This window comes from Rosa rugosa, chromosome 2 (assembly GCF_958449725.1).
Source record: "Rosa rugosa chromosome 2, drRosRugo1.1, whole genome shotgun sequence".
Taxonomy (NCBI): Eukaryota; Viridiplantae; Streptophyta; class Magnoliopsida; order Rosales; family Rosaceae; genus Rosa; species Rosa rugosa.
In genome coordinates this window covers 52,200,937-52,225,137 of record NC_084821.1, presented here as the reverse complement: position 1 = coordinate 52,225,137, position 24,201 = coordinate 52,200,937, and the positions used below count along the sequence as shown (strand labels likewise).

The 24,201-nt window shown below is 36.9% G+C and overlaps 2 protein-coding genes and 1 long non-coding RNA gene across 3 annotated transcripts; 1 reads left to right on the top strand and 2 right to left on the bottom strand.

Annotated features, from left to right (window-relative positions):
- Positions 1-1,304: 1,304 nt before the first annotated feature.
- Positions 1,305-5,154, bottom strand: LOC133730964 (uncharacterized). The gene is made up of 5 exons (XM_062158455.1): positions 4,933-5,154; positions 4,174-4,200; positions 3,611-3,618; positions 2,000-3,048; positions 1,305-1,675 (listed from the first exon to the last, which is right to left on the bottom strand). Exons 1-5 carry the CDS (start codon positions 5,152-5,154, stop codon positions 1,305-1,307), a joined length of 1,677 nt encoding a protein of 558 aa, XP_062014439.1.
- Positions 5,155-15,173: 10,019 nt separating this feature from the next.
- Positions 15,174-16,062, bottom strand: LOC133732893 (uncharacterized). Its single transcript, XR_009857373.1, has 4 exons — positions 15,838-16,062; positions 15,641-15,684; positions 15,386-15,516; positions 15,174-15,242 (listed from the first exon to the last, which is right to left on the bottom strand). It is a non-coding gene; the product is annotated as an uncharacterized LOC133732893 (long non-coding RNA).
- Positions 16,063-17,244: 1,182 nt separating this feature from the next.
- LOC133732892 (olee1-like protein) lies at positions 17,245-18,422 on the top strand. Its single transcript, XM_062160500.1, has 2 exons — positions 17,245-17,457; positions 17,856-18,422. The coding sequence occupies exons 1-2, from the start codon at positions 17,292-17,294 to the stop codon at positions 18,221-18,223; spliced, it is 534 nt and encodes a 177-aa protein (XP_062016484.1). The 5' UTR covers positions 17,245-17,291; the 3' UTR covers positions 18,224-18,422.
- Positions 18,423-24,201: the final 5,779 nt, after the last annotated feature.

The window sequence follows — 24,201 nt, the reverse complement described above, 5'->3', positions numbered from 1 at the left end:
AAATGTTGACCAAGGGTAAGGCCATGCACGGGTCGATTGCAAGTGAACTTAGAGAAACTAATGTATACAAGCTCGAATTTTACCTCCCAATAAAAATTCCATATATAAGCTCTTGGACCAACAAATCATTTAGTGATAGTAATCTTGTCTGCAAACTTGTGTGCAACTCAATCCAAACAATATACAAGCAATATGAATATGCGCTTACTCAGCATAATTCACACTACCAGATGAATATGCTTTACCCATAATTTTCACATTTGTAGTTACACACTTGAACAACTATATATAAGATGTTTCTTGGTCACCCTCATGCTCGAACTCCATGCAAAATCAACCGTTAGCCAAACCGTTTATGGTAACCCTTCCTTGAAGACCCTGTCAATTCTCTACGCATTTCTCCTCCACAATGTGAGGAGGCACCCGCTTCTCAAAGGCAGAATCTGGTGAAGTGAGCCAACAAATCTTCCGCCGGAGGGGGGCATCGTAACATGAGTCTCGAAGCGCTAGCTCAACAGAAATGTTTAAACGCGTGATGACCTTTGTAATGAAACGGGGTTCATTGTCAGCAGTTCTGGCATGGAAGAGGGTTGTGCATATACGGTGCCGGGTATATATGTAGGCATTTGGATTTCTGGACAAGCTAGCAAATTAGAGACTCACATGGCAAAAGGAGTCAGAAACCAGACATCTGACTTACCAATAAGCACGTAAGAGAGAACATCCATTAAATCCAAGCTTTGATAAGAAACACTTAACCAATTATAATTAATCTCACGTATAACTTTGATTTTGAGGGGTTAAAAGGCCAAGAACTCGGCTACATATAACCAGTGGCGGATCCAGGATCTAATTGTTGTCTAGGCTAATTAGAAGTGTACAATTTTTTTTTTTTTTTTTTTTTTTTTTTGAGATTTGGAACCTAGTGGGAGGCTCATCCTCACGCCTTTATTATTTTCAATCAAAACATACAACGGAGGGGACATAAAATCAAACCCCGTAAATTAAAAACTACAAGCATACATTTGTTGTAAAACAACAATAAATTAACTAAATTGTACCCTCCGAGGCCCACTCACTTCAAACTCAGCAATCACAGAATCATTATCAATGCTATCGGCAAATTCTTTTTCGATGTAGAGAACCATCAAATCATCAAAAAACTCATCTTCCATCTTATTTCGAAGTTAGTTTTTTATGATGGTCATAGATGAAAATGCTCTCTCTGTTGTTGCTGTAGAAACTGGCAGAGTTAGCACAAGACAAATCAATCTATAAATCATAGGAAAAAATGCTGACTTTCTTTATTCAACTAACCGCCGACACAAATCAGACACAGTAGTTGTGTTGGCAAATCTTGGATCCTTCTGAATATCTGCTAGAAAATACCCACACTCCATATCTAGAGCAAGCATATCATATGATGTAAAATCATGACGATAAAACCTCAAAGCAAGATTGCAAACATCTTCACATTTAAATGTTCGAAAATTATCACGTGGATCAAATGTAGCACTAAGAATAAGGAGCTCCAACGAATTATCTGTAAATCTACTATCCAACTCTGCCAACTGAAAGTTTATCACAGCATTAAGTGTATTGACCCGATAATAATGCTCATTTGTAATATTTTGTTCACAAGCCCTTGTACTTTTCTTGTAAGGAGCAGACATATCTGGCATAATATATAATATCATACTGACAACAAAATGATTCAACCCTCATAATCAAATCATCTCAACCATCTTCTCTCATATCTTGAAGTTTTGATTTTGTTATTGAAAGAAAATTGAGAGCATTGAAGATGTTTATGCCTTTTTTTTTGCAATGACTGACAAAGAAAATAAGTAATCTTCATGACATCATGCATCAAAAGCAAGCAAAACACAAAATCAAAACGCTTAATTGCATTACCTACACTTTTTGCTTCTCCTTGTACTTTATTTGGTCCATTTGCAAGAGTTGTTTAATTGGGTAGCTCCAAATAACTTAATCAAACTTGAAATAGAGCGAAGATGTGAACCCCAACGAGTAGCCCCTGCTCGTTGCAAAGTGCAAGTCTGATTAGCACCTCTACCAGTCTCAAGTGCTCCAGCAGCCACTAAATCTGCAATTTCTTGTTCTCTGATAACTCTCAAAGCTGAATGTCTTTTTGCAGAAGAATCAACAAAATTTACAATCAAACTTAGAGTTGAAAAGAATTCCCAAATATCATGCACCCCTTTAGCTGCAACATTTAAAGTCAATTGTAAGCGATGAGCAAAACAATGAACATAATATGCATATGGACACTCTTCACGAAACAAAGCTTGTAAACCATTAAATTCACCCCGCATGTTGCTAGCACCATCATATCCTTGCCGACGCATATTTTCTACTTGAAGATCATATTGAGTAAGAACTTTGGATATATCATCTTTTAGAGTTTGAGAACAAGTGTCTGCCACACTAAGCACTTTGAAAAACCGTTCTCTAATAAACCCATCACAATCAACAAATCGAAGAATGATAGTCATTTGTTCCCTATTAGATACATCAACAGCTTCATCAACAAGGATATAAAATTTGGCATCTCCCACTTCCTCCCGAATCTTGGTTCTAACTTTGTTACCAAGTATATTTAGAATTTGTTTTTGAATAATGGGAGAAATATACTTGGCATTCCCAGGAGCATTTTGTAAGACTCTGCGAATATCTATATTCATTCTTCTAAAGGAATCCACAACCGCATTGAAATTGCCACCATTAGATGAATTAACCGATTCATCATGGCCTCTAAAAGAACATCTTTGGCTTGCCAACAACCTTACACTCTCTATAGTAGTAATAAGCCGGAGTCGGTTATCTGTTACTTCTTGTGATGATTGTGTGCTAATCACTCTTTCAATATGCTTAGATGGGTTTCTTAGTGACTCCCACTTATGCATGGCAATATTATGTGGGGAATTTAAGACTCCCATGTGATAGACAATGCCAGATTTTTTTGACATAACATTTTTCCAACCTTGAAACCCATGCTCAGTAAATGTTGGATGATGGGATGGATAACTATCAAACAAGAAACAAGGGAAGCAAAGTTCTTTGTCCAACTATGCGGAATACTCAAGCCACGGCCATTCTTTGAACCACTTAGGATTAAATTTTCGACCTTGACCTCCATCAAATGATAATGGGTAACTACTTAAGTGAGGTTGATACGGTCCTAAGACCACATAAGCTCTTCGAATATTGTCACGCTCATTCAAAGGGTACTTGCATATTGGACGCCGTATTCCTGGATCACTGTGAAGACTTGACTTGGCTTAAGTTAATAAAAGTCTAGTTTACCACTACTAAATTATGTTATAGCTAGATACGTATTTGTTTTAGTAAAAGAAGGGTCAAATATAGAGGTCTAGGCGTCTAGCTTTGTATATGGGTTCATTGCTTGATCTCTGCTGACTTTAGTTTTTGTCAAAAACTAACTAGCTTTTGTTGACAAAATACTAGAATAGAACACAAGTACTTCTTACAAAGAAAAATAAATTTTAACCTGTATACCATCTTTGTCAAAAAGAAAAAAAGAAAAGAGATACTACAATTTGTGCTTGGTTTCAAGAAGGAGACATACATAGCTATCTGCAAAGTATTACATCTATATTAATACATGTTTCAATAAGCCACATTACATCAATTTCTTGTTCATGATTTGAAATTATAGCTTCCTTGACTTGCTGCCATTACTTCTTGCAAATGTACCAAAATTTCCAGCAAATGCTTAGCTTAGTATGTTCCTTCTTCTTGAGTTTTCTTTAGCTGGAAGTTCTGTTAAAACCTACAACGCATGCACAGAAACATATTAGAAGAAGAAAAAAAGAAGAAGAAAAAAATCTAGAATGTTATTTTGTCTTATTTAACTGCTGTGTCACCTAGTAGCTTGTTGAAAACACATGTTTACACACTTCTAACCACAATTAAGAGCCTGCAGACATAAAGTTAATTGTGTGCAGCAAGTGGCTGCTCTTAGAGCAACTTAAAACTTGGGCAACAAGCTCAAAGCAGGAGCTGGCAGTTTGGGATAATCTTCAGATGATTTTTCTAAGCAAGAGCTGGCAATAAGCTGCTCCCAGTGTTTATCTAACTGACTAAGCTAAACAGGAGGTGGCTAGTCTACCTATAGGTTCTAATTATTACATCTTCTAGTATAAAAGAGGCCTTTACCTGCAGTAAGAAACACAAGTTAGAAAAGAGAGCAGAAAAACAATTTAGAGAATTTGGAAATAGCAGGGTCCGGAGACAAGTCTTTAGAGGTCTGGAAACAAAGTCTCAGCTTTACTAAATCAGGTTTAAGGTAGGGGAAGTTTTGGGGAACCTCAAGTTTGATTATATAGGTCTATTCATATGATTTTGAGTGACATTTGTTGCTGATCAGAATGTTTATGCTGAGTAAATATATATATATATATAGATATGCATCATCATGTTGTTTTATATCCTAGCTTGAAGAAAGAGTGAAAATGGTTGTGTAGTTGAGTATAATACTCGTAAGGGACCAGCAATGTCAGCCAATGGTATATACACTTGGGGAGAGAAGCCCCTTCAATTATTATTGATAAAACGATCTAATGTTTGGCAAGAAGACACTGGTGACCGAGATTACTACAAGATTACTAACAACTGGAGTATAAGGAGTTATTTTCTATCTTGCACTATCACTAAGTATATGTATGAGGTTTGCTCTATTGAGCTTTAAGCTCACCCCTTTTATGATATTGTGCAAATCATACTCTTGAGGATTAGGACTTAATTTCTGGAAATCTGGATGTAGGAGAAGGAGAAATAAATTTTTAGTTTGCTGTTTTGGTTTATCTTTGTACAATAAAGCTTATTTTATAAGCTAATTGCTTTTGTTTTTCTGGTTAGGGTGTGACAATCACGTTCAAGAGAACTAACATCAAAACTTTCTTCTCTCTCAATTCTTTCATTATGACACTCTTCTAGTGGAATAGATGGAGAAGGGTTTAAAGGGACATCATTAACAAAATTCTCAGTCACATTTCTACTCCCACTCCCACTCTCACTTCTAATCTCATCGACACTATCACTTGATGGAGTACCACTTGTAAACCATGACAAAAGATTTTTGTACCTCTTGGGTTTCCGGTGATCTGTCATTATATTCAATACCTATAATATTATAAAGATACCACCATTAGAATTATACAACTACAACTAATTATACATTACTATTAGTTACTAACTAGTAGCAGACTTTAATGTCTAATGGATTTAATATGTGTCTCCTTAACATATATATAATTCTAATGGGTTTGTGAAAGGAACACTCACTGTTTAAATAAGATAGGCTAAAGAATATAAAGTTAGTAACACTAACCAGATGGAAAGGGCATCAACAACAATCTCGGTATTATGCATAAACCCAAACACTATCACCAAAACTCTCAAATAAAAATTCTCCAATCTGCAACACAAAATGCACATCTCTAAATAAAAAATAATCACAACATAATCAGAAGCCAAAGAAAACATCAAGAAATCCCAAAGCCCAACAAAAGCTCATTCACTTATTGTTACTTTATTTTTTTTCTTTTTTTTAGCCAGTAATTTATCATCAAAGACATCAGTCGGTAATTCTAACTAAATATACAATCATCATAGCCTCATAGGCTATCCACCGACTGACTGACCATGATCAAGAATTCAAGATCCTCAGCTAACATGGAATCTCTCTCTCTCTCTCAACTTATACAAAAAAGCCCAACTCACAATCAGTCAATTACATCCGCCATTGGGAGCAAACAGAATCGGCGAGAGGAGATCTGGGATTTCTTTGAGAAAACCCTATTGGGAAAAACAGAGCTGGAAGAAGAAGTGAAGAACAGAGATGTATCAAAAATTCAAAACAGGGGAGATCGATAGAGCTTCATACCTCGTTTATGAGAAGGCGAAAGGTAGTGTGACTATGTGAGGATGTGAGGCTGTGAGCTGCTATCAGTGCTGTGGGATACAGGGAAGTGGGAATACACGCGACTTTGATGGATAATTTTTTTTTTTTTTGCTTTGGGCTGGTATGGGCTGAAAGGTAGAGATATATATATATATACCTAAGGGTTTTTAGCCCAAAATCTTGTCTAGGTTTGAGGCCATATAGCCTTCCATGTCCGTCTGCCCCTGCATATAACCCTTACTTTAGGCCTTCTCCAACCCAAATGTCTAAAGGGCTAAAAGGGTAAAATTTAACTCAATTCATGTCCAACCCATTAGGTTAAGAGCAAGTCCACCCGTTGAGGTTGGCAGGTCAATCTATTCACTGCTTTTTGCCTTTCATTTCCACCATCTAGGTCAAAATGTCAGATACTGTTCACAAAATGTCACCGAATGTCAATTGGCAGGTCAAGAAATTGACCCAGAGTGACCTTTTGGGAACAGTATCAGACATTTTGACCTAGATGGTGGAAATGAAAGGCAAAAAGCAGTTAATAGTATTGACCTGCCAACCTCAAAGGGTGAACTTGCTAAGGGTTAAAGGGCCAAATATGAGGGCTAAAGTGCAACCCAAAGGGCTAAACATAACCCTTCAAATAGCCTATATAGCCCTTTAAAAAAATGGATCAGAAAGTGGGGAGGCCCACGTTGGGGTCAGCTATTTTGCCGTTGCTAACGTCATCTAGCCGTTGGTTTTTTTTTTTGTTTTTTTTTTTTTAATAAATTTTTCTTGTAACTTTAAGTTATTATGAAATAAATGTTTAATAAAAGCAGTAAACCATGTGTCATATTTTCAATATATGTTTAATTCATGACAAAAGCATTTAAAAAGGAACAAAAGAAAGTAAGAAAATGCAAACACTTGTCAGTGACAACCATGCCAATTATTAAAATCACAAATTCAAAGCTTAGAAAACTCAATCACATAGCAAAGATCAAATTCATGGTGCTTGACCTTGCATACTCCAAAGGTGTTGGACAAGATTATCTTGTAAATGTCGGTTGCCAACAGGAGAACGTATCATTTTGTATCAAGACATATATTCCGACATTGTAATTCTTCCGGATCTTGGATCTCTTTCCAAATTTTCTCTTGCTTCGTCTAAGATGCGGGCTCAAGCTCTCTGGACCTATTTGGATCCGGTTCGTCATCATCAGACTCGCCATTGTAGTAATCGATCGGCACGTTCATCCTCAACAATCATATTATGAAGGATAATGCATGCCATCATGATATTGGACAAATTTTCCAAACTCCACCCTCTTGCAGGTTGTCTAATGATTGTCCATCTTGCCTGGAGAACACCAAATGTCTTTCAACGTCTTTGTGGTAAACCTCTTGTTTGGTGGTAAAATATGCTTCAACTTCATTTTGAGGGCGCCTGATTGATTGGACAAGCATTGCCCACTTAGGTTAGATGCCATCAGCGAGATAGTAACCCATGTTATAACGATGATTATTGATGTGGTAGTCTAATTGTGGTGACTGACCTTCAGTGAGCGCATCAAACATTAGTGAACATCCGAGGACTGTAATGTCATTTTGTGTACCAATAATTCCAAAAAAGGCATGCTAGATCCATGTATCAAAATCCTCCACGGCTTCGAGAACGATGGTTGGCTTTCTTGATTTGCCACTAAAGCTTCCTTGCCATCTAGTTGGACAGTTCTTCCACTGCCAATGCATGCAGTTGAGCGATTCTATCATTCCAGGAAAACCTCGTCTTTGGGCTCTCTGTAAGAGCCTTTCCAGATCCTCTTTGTTTGGTGCTCGAAGATATCGTTGCTGGTAGATGTTGACGATCGTACGACAAAATTCACCGAAGTTTTCTATAGCAATAGATTCAGCCATCATGAAGTTTTCATCAAGAGAGTCTGTCACTTGTCTGTAAGCCATCATTCAGAGTGCGCAAGTCAATTTCAGATGGGGCGAAAAGCCGAGTTGTCCTTTATTATCACGTTTTTGCCTGAAGTAGGGGTTAGCTGACTGGACATCGTCTAATAGGATAAGAAAAACTTCACGCCTCATTCGGTAGTGGCGTCTGAATATTTCTGGTGGGTAGACAGGATTTTCGACAAAATACTTTTGCAGAAGATCGTCGTTCGCACGCAAACGAAATCAGGGATGTATTTGCGCCCTGGAACTGACCCACCCCATTGTGGTTGTGGACGGAGTTGTTCATTAGCCAACCAACTAGCTGCCGCCATCATAACTTGTGTTGCATGCATTTCCATCTCTTCATCCTCTTCCTCTTCTACACGTAATCTTTCCTGCCACTTATCGAACTAGTTAGAACTCATTGCATAAGTGTTTTAAAAAAAAAAGTATGAAGTTGATCAAGGTGAGTAGAGAAAAGTAGATGATTTTGTGAGTTATGCTAGTTCAAGCACTCAGTTTATAAAGATATTTTTTGCTGAAAATAACGAGTGCCACGTAAACATCATATCCACTCTAAAATTTGATAATCTAATGAAGACGGAACACGTGTCATTTAAGAATCTTATCCAAAAATTTGATAAGATTCGATCAAGCCAAAATCAGCTTTATATCCATTTCAAAATTTCACAAACAAATCAGGACAAAACATGTGGCCTCGAAATCATATCTGAAAGTTTGATAAGATGCGATCAAGCCAAAAATTACTTTATATCCATTTCAAAATTTCACAAACCAATCAAGACAAAACACGTGACCTCGAAGTCATATTCCAGAATTTAAAAATATTCCATCAAGATAACCTATGCCACATATATAAAATCGTATAACAAATCTACAACATTGCTTGTGAAGCAACACATGGAATTTGAAAAGTATAACCGGAAAAATATTTTTTATCATAAAAATGATTTCAATTACTATAAGCCGGGGCGTGTCTCTTTGTTCTCGGTGTTCTCTCTGCAGCGGAGGGGTCGAGACTTGGAGGCATTTGTTCTGGGAGTGCGAAGCCGTCTTCGAGCTTTGGACTTGGTGTTTTCATATGTTCAACATTAGGCCTCCCCCACAGGTGTCACTATCTGACCTTCTCTCTACTAATTTTATTTCTTCATTCTCTAAAGCCACAAAGCTACTTTGGCGTATTACATGTTGCAATTTATTGTGGTGTATTTGGAGTGAAAGAAACAAACGTAGGCATAATGGGGGTTTGTTCTCTTCTGCATGCTTCAAGCACTTCTTTATAGGCTCTCTTAAAGATTCTGCTGGGCTTGCTTTTTCTTCTTCCCACCGCCCCTCCTCCTTGCCACTATTCACATACCTACAATTGTCGCAACTCAGAGCTACTGCCCCTCGCTTCATCAGTGTACAATGGACTCCACCGTTGCACCCTTGCCTAAAGATTAATATTGATGGCTCCTTTAGGAGCTCTGACTTGGCTGGGTTTGGTGGAATAGTGCGGAACCATGACGGTATATTTGTGCTAGCTTTCGCTTCGAAGGTCAGAGTGTTCAGTGCTCTCGATGCGGAGATTTTAGCTTTTCTTGAAGCGATTCATGTTGCAAAGCAACGAAACTGGATCGACTTATGGGTTGAGTCTGATTCCATGGCAGTGATACGGTTTTTCAAGTCTCCTAATCTTATTCCTTGGAGGTTGTGAACAAGGTGGCTAAATGGGTTAGCACAGACACGTACTATGCGCTTACAGGTGACCCATACTTTTCGAGAAGGTAATGTTCCCGCCGACGTCTTGGCTAACTATGGTGCATCCAATGCGGGAACTCATATCTGGGACTCTCTCCCTTCATTCCTTGTGCCTTCATTTGGTCGTGACTTCTCTGGTAGAGTGGCTTATAGGTTCAGATGAGCTTTTTGCTTCATGTTTCATGTCTTGGTTTTTGTTACTATTGTATTGTTTGTATGGGTCAGGAACTTTCTAGAAGGCTCTATAGCATGGTTTGCATTATGGTTTTTGTTCTGGGCATGGCTTTGGTTACGTCCTCCGGCCCGTATGTAATTTTATCTTCTCCTTATCAATAATACTCCGGGAGGGGACGTTGAGCTAGTCCTCTTCCCGCTTCTTTAAAAAAAAAAAAAAAATATATATATATATATATATATATATATATATATATATATATATATATTCAAATTTTTAAAATATATTTTAGGGCTATAATTTAGCCTTGACGGGTTAGAGACGGTTAATGTCACATCGATGAATAGTAAATAAATCAGGGCTAAGATTTAGCCCTTTGGGTTGGAGAAGACCTAACTGATGGAGTTGAGCCCACTAACTTATAGGCCACATAAAACAGATGAGATTTTACGAAAAATATGGAGGGCTGAGATTAATCAGTTGCTGATATCCAACAGTCAAGGATGCTTGCTGACATCATCAAGTTGATATTAACTATTCTTTTTTTTTTTTCAAGCATCCATTTCCTTTATACCGTACTACCGGCTAATAAATAAATAAATAACAAAATAATTCCTATAAAATGTAATTAAGAATCTGAAAAAGTAACACATGGCACTATTAAATCATATCTGAAAAAGTAGTAAGATTCGATCAGAAAAATAATTATATAAGAGTAGAAATAGTAGTATAATTAAATATGGGTCCAACATCATGCTAGTCCAATGGAGACATTATTTGCACGGTAGTAAATCGATTATGAGAAAGTGGGCATGTAAGATTCTAGTGTTTTTAATAGTGCACTGACTTGATTTTGTGTAATCATTGAAGAACTGTAAGGGGTCAAAAGAGAGGGAATTTTGTAATTTTTGATAGGAAACCGTGATGGGTTTCTAATAGCGACAAGGGAGGATATGAATTTCATAGTGAAGAGTGCGGTTTTGGAATGGATTTTGGGATTAAGGAGATTTTCATTCGGATTGAAAGATTTGGTAGATTGTCATTTTGAAGAGACACATGCCCAGATGGTGGCCGAAGCGCAGATACGCTGGAGTTTGAGAGAGAGCGACGAGAGCCTTCACCGAAGAGTCGGATCTTGCTGGTCGAGGCCGGAGCCTTGGGAGACGAGTAAGCTTTGGTTTATGGGCATTGTGAATGGAGCTCATGATCTCAACTTTTGTGAAGAATATGACTGAATTGACAAATTTATCCCCTCAAATGGGCCCAAGTGTGGGAGAGTTGCCAGCTTTCAAGGTCCATGTTAGCGATTTACGTCCAATTTGGACTGTGCAACTAAAATTGGACACAGTTAATGAAATTTGAGAGTACAGGGGTGTTGTTAAGAAATTAAAACCATATGGGCTAACATGATGTTAGACCCAAACCTCAGGGGGGTAAATTGAATTTAGTCTATGAAATAATACTGTATATCTGAAAAGCATAATAAAAATAATAAAGTACTCAGTTTTTAAACTTAGAGAAATATGTATAGTACCACCAGACAAAAGTTGGAAAAATAGAAAACCTAACTTTTGACAGTTTCATACAAATAAGGACACGGAGTCCAAACCTAAAGCAAATGGAGCAGGCCTAATATATCCCTAATCTTTCATGTAAAATTACAAACTAGAACCTTTGTTTTATCAGAATTACTGTGATGCCACTATTGCAAAACCAAAATCCAGAAAAAATCAAAGAAACCCTAGACTTTTCCTTTAAATGAGAACGACATTTGTCTAGCTATAGCCATCGCTTAGAGCATCAGAGAGGAGGGGAGTCGAAATCGGAACTAAGGGAGAGGCGCCGCCGTCTTCTCACACGATTTCTCGAATGTCCCTAAAGAGCCGATCACCAAAATCGGGGCCTATCTTAGCTACCATAGTATGTAAACGGCGCTTTGGACTGTAAGTCATGTGCGAGGCGCTCTAGCCGGAGGGGACGAACGGTTGGGTTTGGGTTTGGGTCCGGGTTTGGAGATTGGAGTGTGTATTAGTTGTTGTGCTTATTTATTTAAGAAGAAATGTGTGTGAGTTTTGAGAATATTGAAAATTTCTGTTTTTTAAGTAGTTTAATTAAAGAATTATAGAGCACTGAATACTCTTTCTCACACAATAAACCAACAATCTAAAAAAGAATCTTAAACTTTTTTATTTGGACTAAAGGAATGCAAAGTTGAGATACAAATTAAAGCGCAGCATGCATGCGAGTCTTCGTCCAACACATTTTGCAATTAGGGCTTACAGAAAGTTAGGGGAATTGGCTTTGGATTCTGAGGTTAGTCTTGTAATGAATTAAGTTAGTACCAGAGTTCGAAAAGGGAATTAAACCATATAGGCATTGGATCTGCTTGGTGTAATTGGATACTGGTTTGTTAGGATTGGACTAGGCATTGACATTTCTTCTCCATCTCCAAAAGTAGCAGCAGCAGCAGCAGCAGTACTAACAGAGCTAACTGGCCTTCATCTCGTCCCATCTTAAAGCAATAGCAGTTAAAATTCAATATTGTCTTGACCTTCAAGTAGTAGTAAAAGTTTGTCATTTCTTCTCCATCCCAAAAGCAATAATAGAACTAACCTTCATTTCATCTTCATCTCGAAGCAGTAGCAGCTAACCTTCAATGTTGTTGTGATATTCAAGTAGTAGCAAAAGTTTTTCATTTCTTCTCCATCCTTAAAAGTAGTAGCAAAGCTAAGCTTCATCTCATCTCCATCTCGAAGCAGCAGCAGGTAACCTTCAATTATTGTCTCAACCTTCAAAAATTAGCAGAACTAGACAAGTGTCTTATGTGGTTTCTCTCTCTTAATTTGAACAAAAATAGTTTGAATTAAAGAAAAAAAATTCTTTTTGATACGAATTAAAGAAAAAAATGTTAATATTTAGTTATCCATGTCTGAATGTTACAATTGTAAATGTGTTGATGACACATGGTAACAACATAACAACTTATCCTTGTGTGCAAAAGTATGTCCTTATGATCATGATTTGAAATTTTATGGCTTTTCTACTTAGCAAAAATGATCATTTGTCAAGGGTTTCTATAGTTTCTATTAAACTTATAGCCCTTAAGGGTTGGAGATTGTCAAAATAATAGCCCTTACACTACACCAATTTTTCAATCAGACGACAGTTTTTCACTGTCGTCTGATTATAGAGTTTGCTGTTGTCTATCTCAATGCCGTCTGATACATAATCAGACAATACCAAAAAACTGTCGTCTGATAAAGTTTACTACAACAGCGACTACTATATTGTCTGTTGTCTGAATACCACGAAGAACAACAGCAATAATACTAAAAACTGTCGTCTGATAAAGTTTACTACAACAGCGACTACTATATTATCTGTTGTCTGAACACCACAAAGAACAACAGCAATTTGTACCAGAACTCTTGTGCAAAGTAATTTCAGTTGGCAGACCCTGGAAGAATGTTGACGTGTAATGAATATTTAGAGAACATTGATTTGTACAAAAACTGTTGTCTGAATGAAGCTTGTAGATCAGCAATGTAATTGAATACTATTGTCTGACTTTGAACAAGACAACAGGAAAACTATTAAAGCTATTGTGTGTCATTGCTTCAGACAACAGTTTTTTCTTTCTTTTTTCTTTATGTTCGTTTGTTAGACAATGGTTTGCGATTGGTATTGAATTGTCTGAGATAGAAAAGAAGATATACACAATTGAACAACATATCCTTGATTCCAAAAACCATTTCATTCCAGTATTCGTCCCAACATTTACACAGGAATTAACCTTGCCCAATTGCCTATATCTTTTTCATTAGCTTAACAAGCTTTCAAGTTTCATGAGCTTTACATGATAATAAAAAAGAATACAATTTGCTCGATCTCTCAAGATATAGTTGTAAGCAAAATCACTGCAAGCTTGAAGCCTATTCCTTTGGTGTTGTACCACTAAGATAGTTGTAAGCAAAATCACTGCAAGGAAAGAAAAGTAGATGCAATTAATAAATTGTCAAGGTATTGAGAGCATCATGATCAAATACTAAAGCTCTTATAAAAAGTAGATTGCAATCTCTAGTCACCAACTTCACGCTCTACCTTAGCAAGAACGTGCAAGTTTCATTGCAGCACAGGCATCATCTAGACAATTGTGTGGAGAACCTTTCTTTCTAACTTCATAGCCTAACACAGTTTGACGCAAGAAAAAGAGATATATGCGACAATAAACCATGCATGTGACAGGTTCTAGTCAAATCATTGTAATGGACTAATTAATGGATTCCATGGTGCAAATAGGAAATGTAAAAGTGAATTAACAGGTTTATCGAAACTTGCCTTGCACAGATTATTCAAGGAAGGTTTCTAGAAATAGGCCCATCCAAATATCTAAATACATATGCGGTATCAATCACCATTAATATATGGTCTATCTTCAATGCTGAAAACAAGAAAAACGTCATAATGAAAAAAACAAACAAATGAAACAGATCTGAAAAAAGAACACATAAATGTATAAGTAGACTGAAAATCCAGAAGGCAAAAAAAAAATTATGGATTGATTGCAACTCAAAACCAACTTACAGAAACAACAATCAACTTACCCTGCAGGTCATTATTTAAACTGTGTCCAACTAAAATAGTTCCATCTGACAACAACTTCTTGAAGGATTTCTACAATACACACCAAGAATTGAGGTGAAAAAATGTTAATGGATTTAACCCTTGAAACCAATAAAAAACCATTATACCTGTATATCAGCTAAAGTACATGTAACACCAGCCAAATCTGCAGCATACATTCCTGTAATAACAGTTCTGTAATCAGCAACTTCTTTCTTGGGGTTTACTCGTTTATCCAGTTTGACCTGAAAAGACAAAGTATCATATACAAGGGACTTGAAAAGGTCTAGGTATTAACACAATATCTTCTGAGGTGGACAGCAGTAATATCTCTAAGTACCCTAGTGCACATCTTCCAACGCAGGAATCCCTTCTTTATCTCTCACTGCCTTCAAGATTCACAAAAGGAAATGTAGTTAGAAATGGTGAAGATGGTGAGGATTGTCTTGCTACAAACAACCTTATGGCAGCTGCTACTAAGTAGAGTAAGTGAAAAACAGAACACTAGCGAATACTAAAGTTATAACTTCAGAAGATTGAAAAGAAAGTGAAAATAAATGAGAAGATAAAACCATATATAAAAAAAAAAAACCAAATCAATCCATTTGAGAATCATAAAACCATAAGTACACATTCTATGTATATCTACATTTAGAGAGAGAGAGAGAGAGAGACTGAGTAATTGACATTACTTTCTGTAATTTTCTATTTACAAGAAAAAAAAATAAAAATAAGAAAGGGAATTATATGTGTACCTGGAGCTGCTACCTTTGAACTGGTGAACATGGGCACCAATTTTTCTGAAGTCTACACTTGGTTGCACTTTGTGCAATGAAAACAAAAAAGGGAAAACCTCATGAACAACAAAATCGAAGTATCCAAAAGCAAAGCATCAGCACAAAACAAAGCAACCCAATCCAAAAGATATAAAGACAGATTGAAAAAGAAAAATCTTGGGGCCTCACAGAGCTCTGGTGATATAATTGAGAAGCTTCTCAGAATCATCAAAGAACAAAGACACCACTTCCACAACAAAATCTGGGTTGCTCTCATCTTAAAGCTGTTAAAGCTGCAAAACTTGGCCATCCAAAAGCCCCTTCTCTCCCAAAAACCCACCAGGAAACAAAAATGACCAAATAAAATCAAGAACACAACAACAATCAAAACAAACCCATCTGAAAATTATTCATAAATCTCAACATTAATTTTCTGTTCCTTACCTCCAGAATTGACAGAAGCTTGCAGCTTCAACATACTCTTGTATCTGCAAAGATCCAAGCACAACTTGATAAGCAAAATAACTAGGACTCAGCATCCAAACCAATTGGAACTGACATAATGAAATCGAACCAACAGCAAGGCAGCAAGAGCAATTAGAACATTCATTCATTTAATCAAGAGGAAAGCAGCAACTTACCCAAGCTTGAAAATTTCTGAATCGAACCAAGTCTCCAAGAGCAAGATCAGTTGACCACGAGCCCGATACTTCAACTGAAAACCCATAAATTAATGAAAGAGTGAGACACAGATCGATTGTAAACCCAGAAAAGATCGATTGAAAACATTAAACCCAGAAATTCAATTCAACCCAAAAATTCATGAGAGACAGAGAGAGTAAGTCAAGGAGAGAGGTCGTGCGGCTGTGCCGGAGTCCGCAGAGAGAGAGAGAGAGAGCCGGCCTTCATGTTTTGGTTTAACCCAGAACCCATCTTCGATTTGGTTTAACCCACAAAACCAAAAGAACTCATCTTCGATTTGGGTAGATTGGGTTTTAAGTTTCAAGAGACAAGAGTTAAAAAAAAAATTAAAAAAAAAGACTGAGACGCAGACCCGCCCAGCACCGCCTAGGCCGCCTAGGTGGCCGACTTTCTGCTCGGAAGAGAAGGAAGCGATGGTGACCGTGGAAAGAGAGCGGGAGAGGAAGGAGGAAAGGTATAGGGTTTCGGGGAAGAGCTATTGTTGAAGATAAAGTGAACGAGATAAAAGTGGGAAATCTGACTTAAGTGCCCGCGTATGTGAAAATTTTCAACTTAGAGTTTTCCGCGTTTTTTAAGAAGGGCGCTAGCATATATATATATTGAATCCTAAAACTCAGACAACATCAATTTAAGTTCATTGTCTGATGGAGAATGGCACAACAGACAACTAAAACTGTTGTGTGAATTAATAATCAGACGACATCTATTTCAGCCATTGTCTGAATTAACAATTAGACGACATCTATTTCAGCCATTGTGTTAATAGTAATTGCACAACAGAGAAGTAATAACTGTTGTGTGATTAAAACAATCATACAACATCTTTTCTCAACCATTGTGTTAATCAATCTTGGACAATACCAATGTAATAACTGTTGTCTGAATTGATTGATTCAGACAACATCAAAAAAATAACCATTGTCTGAATTACAATTGCACAACAGCAATGTAACAACTGTTGTCTGATTCCAAAATTCAGACAACAGAAATATTCTTGCTGTCGTCTGATTATTTCAGACGACAGTTAAAATGTTTGCTGTCGTCTGATATGTGTTGTCTGATTGAAAAATTGGTGTAGTGTTATTATATACATAAATAGTAATTATTAGTGCTAAAATTCAGCTTGGGGTCTATTTTAGCCTCCAGGCTGGAGACGGCAAGGCAAACCAAGCACCACATTAGCATATGCTATTAGAAGCCTAGAACAAACCCTGAAATTCTGACCATGCAACGGCAACCGATTATCACCACACGATGTTAACCAATTCCATAATTTATTGCACCGCTCCAAAACGCTCCGAAATAAACTCACTACACCAATTAAGGAAAGGAAGAAACATCAATAAAAGACCAATAGAGGAGAGAAACACACAGAATTAGCCATAGAAGAAAAATGGAAAAGAACTTGGCAATCGTTGCAGTTGTTCTCACCGTGTCTTGCTTGTCATCTTTGGCCTATTGCGACGACGGCGACAGTGACGGCATCAATGTTGAGGGACAAGTGTATTGCGACCCATGCCGTGTTCAGTTCCCAACCAGAGTCAGTAAACCGATGGAAGGTAACATGTTTAAACACCCTATTCTATTTATTAGTCTAAACTATTTTGAATCTCGCATGGGAATTGTTAGTTAAAAGATATGAATTTTTTTGGCTTCATGTACACGTTAAAACATTGAATCAATCATATTAGTGACTCGGATCATTATTCTGACAACATAGCAGATCATATTGCATGTACTGTGTGTTATGAGTTACGACAAAATGTTGATAAAACAAAATATTTTTTGGCTTCATGTACACGTTAAAACATTGAATCAATCATATTAATGATTCGGATCATTATTCTGACAACATAGCAGAGATCATATTGCATGTACTGTGTGTTATGAGTTACGACAAAATGTTGATAAAACACATGAAACTGATTGCATATAGCATTTTAATTCATGCACGCAGGCGCCAAAGTAAAATTGGAGTGCAGGAGTCGTGAAAATGAAACCGTCGTGTACACGCTTGAAGGAGAGACCAATGATAAAGGCACCTATAGCCTTCCTGTGCATAAAGACTTTCAGGAGCAGATTTGTGAGGTGACAACAATGGAAAGCCCGAAAGATGATTGCAATGAAAAATTCGACGATATTGAAAGAGCTAGAATTTTGATCACAAAAAAGAATGGCATCGAATCCAAGACTCGTTATGCCAACCCCCTTGGGTTCATGAAGAAAGAAACTAGTGACGAGTGCAAGGAAGTTCTTAAGGAGTTGTTCCCGGACGAGGACGACATGCCAGAAGAATTTAAGAAAAAGATCGGGGAATCCAAATGATTATATCAAAAGTATCATAATGTGAACAATTTACATATAATCTGAGGGAAGCATACAGTCCCTCTCCACCATATCATGTTTCCAGTTTTGATCATACAGAAACCTGTAAAACCATAGTTACATGCTCACAACATATGCACAACAATCATAAAAGGATTAAGGTTTACCTTCAGCAATAACAGACATGGATTCCATCTTATGCAACTGCTTAACTCGATCACTGAATGTGGTCTTCTGTTACTTACCAACTTGCTTCTCAATGGACAGAACTTATGCAATAGTCGTGGTAGTAATCAGGGACCAATTCATCTGTATATATATGAGACTTAAACCTCAAGAAGCTTCCCATTAAAGCATTCCTTGTCGGTGTAGGTTTCACTCTTAGATTCCTAATGTATCACAACTTGTAGCCTTTCTTGTAGACTAAGCAATGGATTACTATCCTTAATGAATTGATACACTACTTCATTAAGTCACTAGTATTGATTTACTGTTTGTATCCATGTTAAACTAGGATTGATATTAAGCTAATCATCAATTACTTTATGATGATATGTGTTATGTCCATATTTGATCTTACAATCTCCCCCTTGGACTCACACATATCATGCTCGATGATTTGCACCAGAAAACATCAAAACCTACTTAACTTACTGAAGTGCGCGCCAGATAACAAACTCAAATCGAAAATCCATTCCAACATGGTCAGATCACAGTTACTTATGTAGAGCAAGAAACAATATACATTTTAACAAAAATGCAGAGTTTCAAAACCACTAACACAAGCTTCTGCAATCTACATATGTTCAACCAGAAGTGATACAATATATGTTAATGTGTATCAACAAGTAAACATATATTAGGTCCTACTTTATGTTTCTAAAACCAGAAACTCAAGCAAATTCACTGAACACTGATGGCTTAAAAATATTGCTTGAACCTTAACATCATGCTTCACATGATTTAAGCCATCTGATAGCAAGTATAACTTTAAACACAAAATCGATAATTTTCAGAACATTCAACAAAAACTGCAGCAATAACCAGAATCTGAAAATACCTCAAAATTTATTAATAATAAAATCTGTCATTACAAACAAGTTGTGATAAATAAAGTCAAAAGATCACAACTAAAAAATACAAGAACTCAAAAACCTTAGAAATTTAAATTGCTCCAACTGGATTAACTCTCTACTGAACCTAAGCATCTAGATTAGCTAAAACTCCAATGCTGATTGTATGTTTCTGGAATGCTGCTACTGACAAGGCCTTGGTGAAGGGGTCTGCTAGCTGCGAATTCGTGTCAATGCTCAAAACAGCTATCTCACCATGCTTAACCCTTTCTCTAACACTGTAATACTTTAAATCAATGTGTTTAGAATTATTTGACCTTTTACTGTTCTTACTGAAGAAAACAGCTGCTTCATTATCACAATAAATCACAAGTGTGCCTGCCACAATGTGACTTAACACTTTGGTCTGCATCAAGAAATTTCTGATCCAAAGTCCTTCACACACAGTTTCATATACTGCAATAAATTCAGCTTGCATGGTGGAGGTTGAAACTAGAGTTTGCTTCATGGTTTTCCAAGCAACTGCACCTCCTGCTAGCATGTACACATATCCACAAGTTGACTTCTTGGAGTCTGGATAGTTCCCTGCGAAATCAGAATCTGAAAATCCAACGAGTTTCAAATCCTCCACTTGCCTATAAACTAGCATGTGACTTTTAGTTTTCTGCAGGTATCTCAACACTTTCTTCCCAGCTACCCAATGTTCATGGCCTGGATTAGATTGAAATCTCGATAAAATCCCTACTGCAAAAGACAAGTCTGGCCTAGTGCAGACTTGTGCATACATGAGACTTCCTACAAGTCTAGCATAAGGCTTTGACTCATTAATTTCTTTCTCAACATCACTATTAGGACTCTGCTTCTTGGTTAACTTATCACCTTTGGACATGGGAACTTCTCCAGCTGCACACTTTTCCATACCAAACCTCTTCAAAACTTTGGTAATATAATTATGTTGAGACAAACCAAGTAGTCTCTGTGCTCTATCTCTTTTAATCTCAATGCCTAGTACATAGGATGCTTCTCCTAAGTCTTTCATGTCAAAATTCTTTGACAGAAAACTCTTAGTGTCTTTAAGCAGTTTGAAGTTACTGCTAGCCAAAAGTATATCATCGACATAGAGTACTAGGAAAATAAAATTGTTCCCAACTGTCTTCAAGTAAACACACTCATCAACAAGATTCTCTGTAAATCCAAAAGTAGAAATCACAGAATCAAATTTCTTGTACCACTGTCTAGAAGCTTGTTTAAGGCCATAAATTGATTTTCTTAACCTGCATACTAAGTTTTCACTTCCAGCTTGCACAAAACCTTCTGGCTGCTTCATATAAATCACTTCATCTAGTTCACCATTCAAAAAGGTTGTCTTAACATCCATTTGGTGTAGCTCCATATCAAAGTGAGCAACTAAAGCCATGATTATTCTAAACGAGTCTTTTGTAGAAACTAGAGAAAAAGTCTCAGTAAAATCAATGCCCTCCTTCTGTGTAAAACCCTTGGCAACTAATCTTGCTTTATGTCTCTCTACATTGCCATTTGCATCTCTTTTGGTTTTGAAAACCCATTTACAACCTATAGGTTTCTGATTAGGGTCAGGTTCAACTAATTCCCAAACTGCATTTTGGCTCATGGAATCAATTTCTGCTTCCATTGCTAGCTGCCATTGGTGAGATTCATTACTTTCAATAGCCTGGTTAAATGTAGTTAGATCATTGTCCTCTGCACAGTCCATTTCAATTTCTGCTTCTTGCAGATAAACAATGTAGTCACTATCTTCCCCCCCATAAGTTGGTTTTCTTGCTCTCTGTGATCTTCTAGGCTGAGGGTTGACAGGGACTTGATCAGTTACAGGGTCAGTTACTTGACCAGTGACATGGTCAGTTACTTGTCCAGCGACAGTTACTTGGTCAGTGACTTGACCAGTGACAGGTACTTGACCAGTTACATGGTCAGCTACATGACCAGGTACAGTTACTTGGTCAGTTACATGGTCAGTGACATGACCAGTTACATGACCGGTTACTTGATCAGGGACAGTTACGTGGTCAGTTACTCGACCAATGACTCGATCAGTTACATCTTGTTCTAAAGGCAATACAACACTTATATTCTCATCCGACACAATTTCCTCAAAATCTGAGGTTAAATCCTCAAGGTTTGTATTGTGAACTTTTTCACTTAGAAACTTTACTTGATGTGTTTCAAAAATTCTAGGTGAATGATGAGCAGAATATAATTTATAGCCTTTAGATTTATCTGGATAACCTATAAAATAGCAACTAACTGTCTTAGGATCAAGTTTATTCAAGCTTGGATTATAAATCCTAGCTTCTGCATGACATCCCCAAACATGGCAGTGATGAAGACTAGGTTTTCTGCCACACCAAAGCTCAAAAGCAGTCTTTTCTATAGCTTTGCTAGGTGTTCTGTTGCAAATATAATTTGCAGTTTTTAAAGCCTCACCCCACAAAAATTTTGGCAAACCAGTTGTACACATCATGCATCTAACCATGTTCAAAAGGGTCCTATTCTCTCTCTGCAACACCATTCTGTTGTGGGTTATAGGGTGTTGTGTATTGAGCTTTAATTCCATTGTCTTGCAAAAACAAGGCAAATGGACCCTTTTGTTGGCCGGATTCAGTGTACTTGCCATAGAACTCACCCCCTCTATCTGATCTCACTGTTTTGATTTTCTTTTCTAGTTGATTTTCTACCTCAGATTTAAAGATTTTAAAGGCTTTCAATGCTTGTGCCTTTTCTGAAAGTAGATAAATATAACTGTATCTAGAAAAGTCATCAATGAATGTGATAAAATACACATTCCCACAGATAGTTTGATGCCTAAATGGTCCACATATATCGGTGTGTATGAGTTCTAATAAATTTTGGCTTCTATATGCAGTCTTCTTTCTAGTATTAGTTATTTTTCCCTTAAAGCATTCAACACAGTCTGTTAGATCAGAAAAATCAAGTTCATTTAGGATGTTGTTTTTCACCAAAATTTTCAGTCTCTCTTTTGAAACATGGCCGAGTCTTCTATGCCATAAAAATGCAGACTTTTCATTTAGTTTGGTTCTTTTAACACCTGTTAAAGTGCTAGTACTGTTGGTGTTATTTTCAACAAGTAAAATTTCTTGTTGAGTCATTGAACAATTTAACTGTAAATAATCATTCATAATAACACCAGAACCAATTTGAACAGAATTTTTAGAAATAAGAATTCCATTACTATCCATAACAAGTCTACAACCAGATTTTACTAAAAGAGAAACTGAAACCAAATTCCTTCTCATGGAAGGTACATAAAAAACATTGTCCAGAACTAATAATTTTCCTAATCCTAAATCGAGCTTTAAGGTTCCAATAGCCTTGACTGCCACTCTCATGCCGTTGCCTACACACAGGTTCACTTCATCACTTTTTGGGATTCTCCTCCTTATGAATCCCTGCAAAGAATTAGTAATATGAATAGGTGAGCCTGAATCTATCCACCAAGACTGTGGTTCAACATTTATAAGATTAATTTCTAAGGAAAAAACTGTATTAGAAAAAATCTTACCCTTTTTGGCTAACCAATTCTTATAGCCAGTGCAGTCCTTTTTCATGTGTCCTACTCTTTTGCAAAAGTAGCACTTGAACCTGAATGGCCTGTTTTCCTTGGCCACTGCAGCTGTTGAACTCTTAGTTATGGCTTTGGTAGGCTTGAGCTTGTTCTGGGGCTTTTTCCTTTTAGGCTTCTCAATGAGGTTAATGGTTGTAGCAGGTTCCTTTTCTTCCTTGATCCTAGATTCCTCATCCACACAGATGGATATAAGTTCATCTAGAGTCCAGTTTCCCTTTTGAGAGTTGTAACTGGTCCTAAGATGACTAAAACTGTTAGGCAAGGAATGTAGTGCATAATGCACCACTTGCTCATCCCTAACCCCCATTAAGAGTTCCCTGAGTCTGCCATTTATATTGATCATCTTCATAATATGCTCTCTAACTCCCCCTGAACCCATGTACTTCAAATCATGAAACTCCTTAGTCAGCCTAGCTGCTTCTGCTTTTTCACTTTCTTTAAACTTAGCACCTATGAGTTCCAGAAAATCTGATGCTAGCTTAGGCTCTTCTATACTTCCCCTGACAGTCTTAGACATAGATGTTCTGATGAGGTTCTTAGCCATTCTATTGGATCTATGCCACTTCTTGTAAAGGTCAGTATCTTTCTTGGTGCTCTTTTCATTTAACTCTACAGGCTTATTCTCAGTAAAGCAGTAGTCTATGTTCTCATGCATTCCCATATAATTTTCCACAGAGTCTAGCCAAGCTCTATAGTTGGTTCCAGTTAACATCAAGACACTGTTCAAGTTCATGTAAGAGTTACCTAAGGAGCAAAACAAAAATTCAAGTGAGTTCTCAGTTTGTAAAGAAAATATGTTTAAGTTTTCTGTGTTTTATTTAGCTTTAAGTAACCAAAACAAGAACATACAGAAAACCTAAACAACCATACTTGCATTCATGTCAGTCCATAACAAAAACAATATTAAGCATCACTTTTGAGCAGAAACTTAATATCCTGGAGTTCTTTATCAATATGTCATGTTCAATGAAAACAAGTTATCCAAAGAAATTTATCCACATCTTTAGACAGAAGAAAAATTTCTAAGTATCCGTATTTATTTTCATCAAGCATGCATACTGCTGTTTTGTATTCTAAAACCATACTTAACCACTTCTTTGGAAGATAAAACTGAAGCATAGTTTTAAAACACAAAACACAATTTCAGTTTTGTTACTCGATCAGGTACAGTTACTTGGTCAGTTGCTTGGTCAGTTACTTGACCAGTTACACGTACCTGATCAATGTTTTCTGCCAACATCAATGAAGGATGCTTTGTGCATCATAATCACTTATGCCAACAG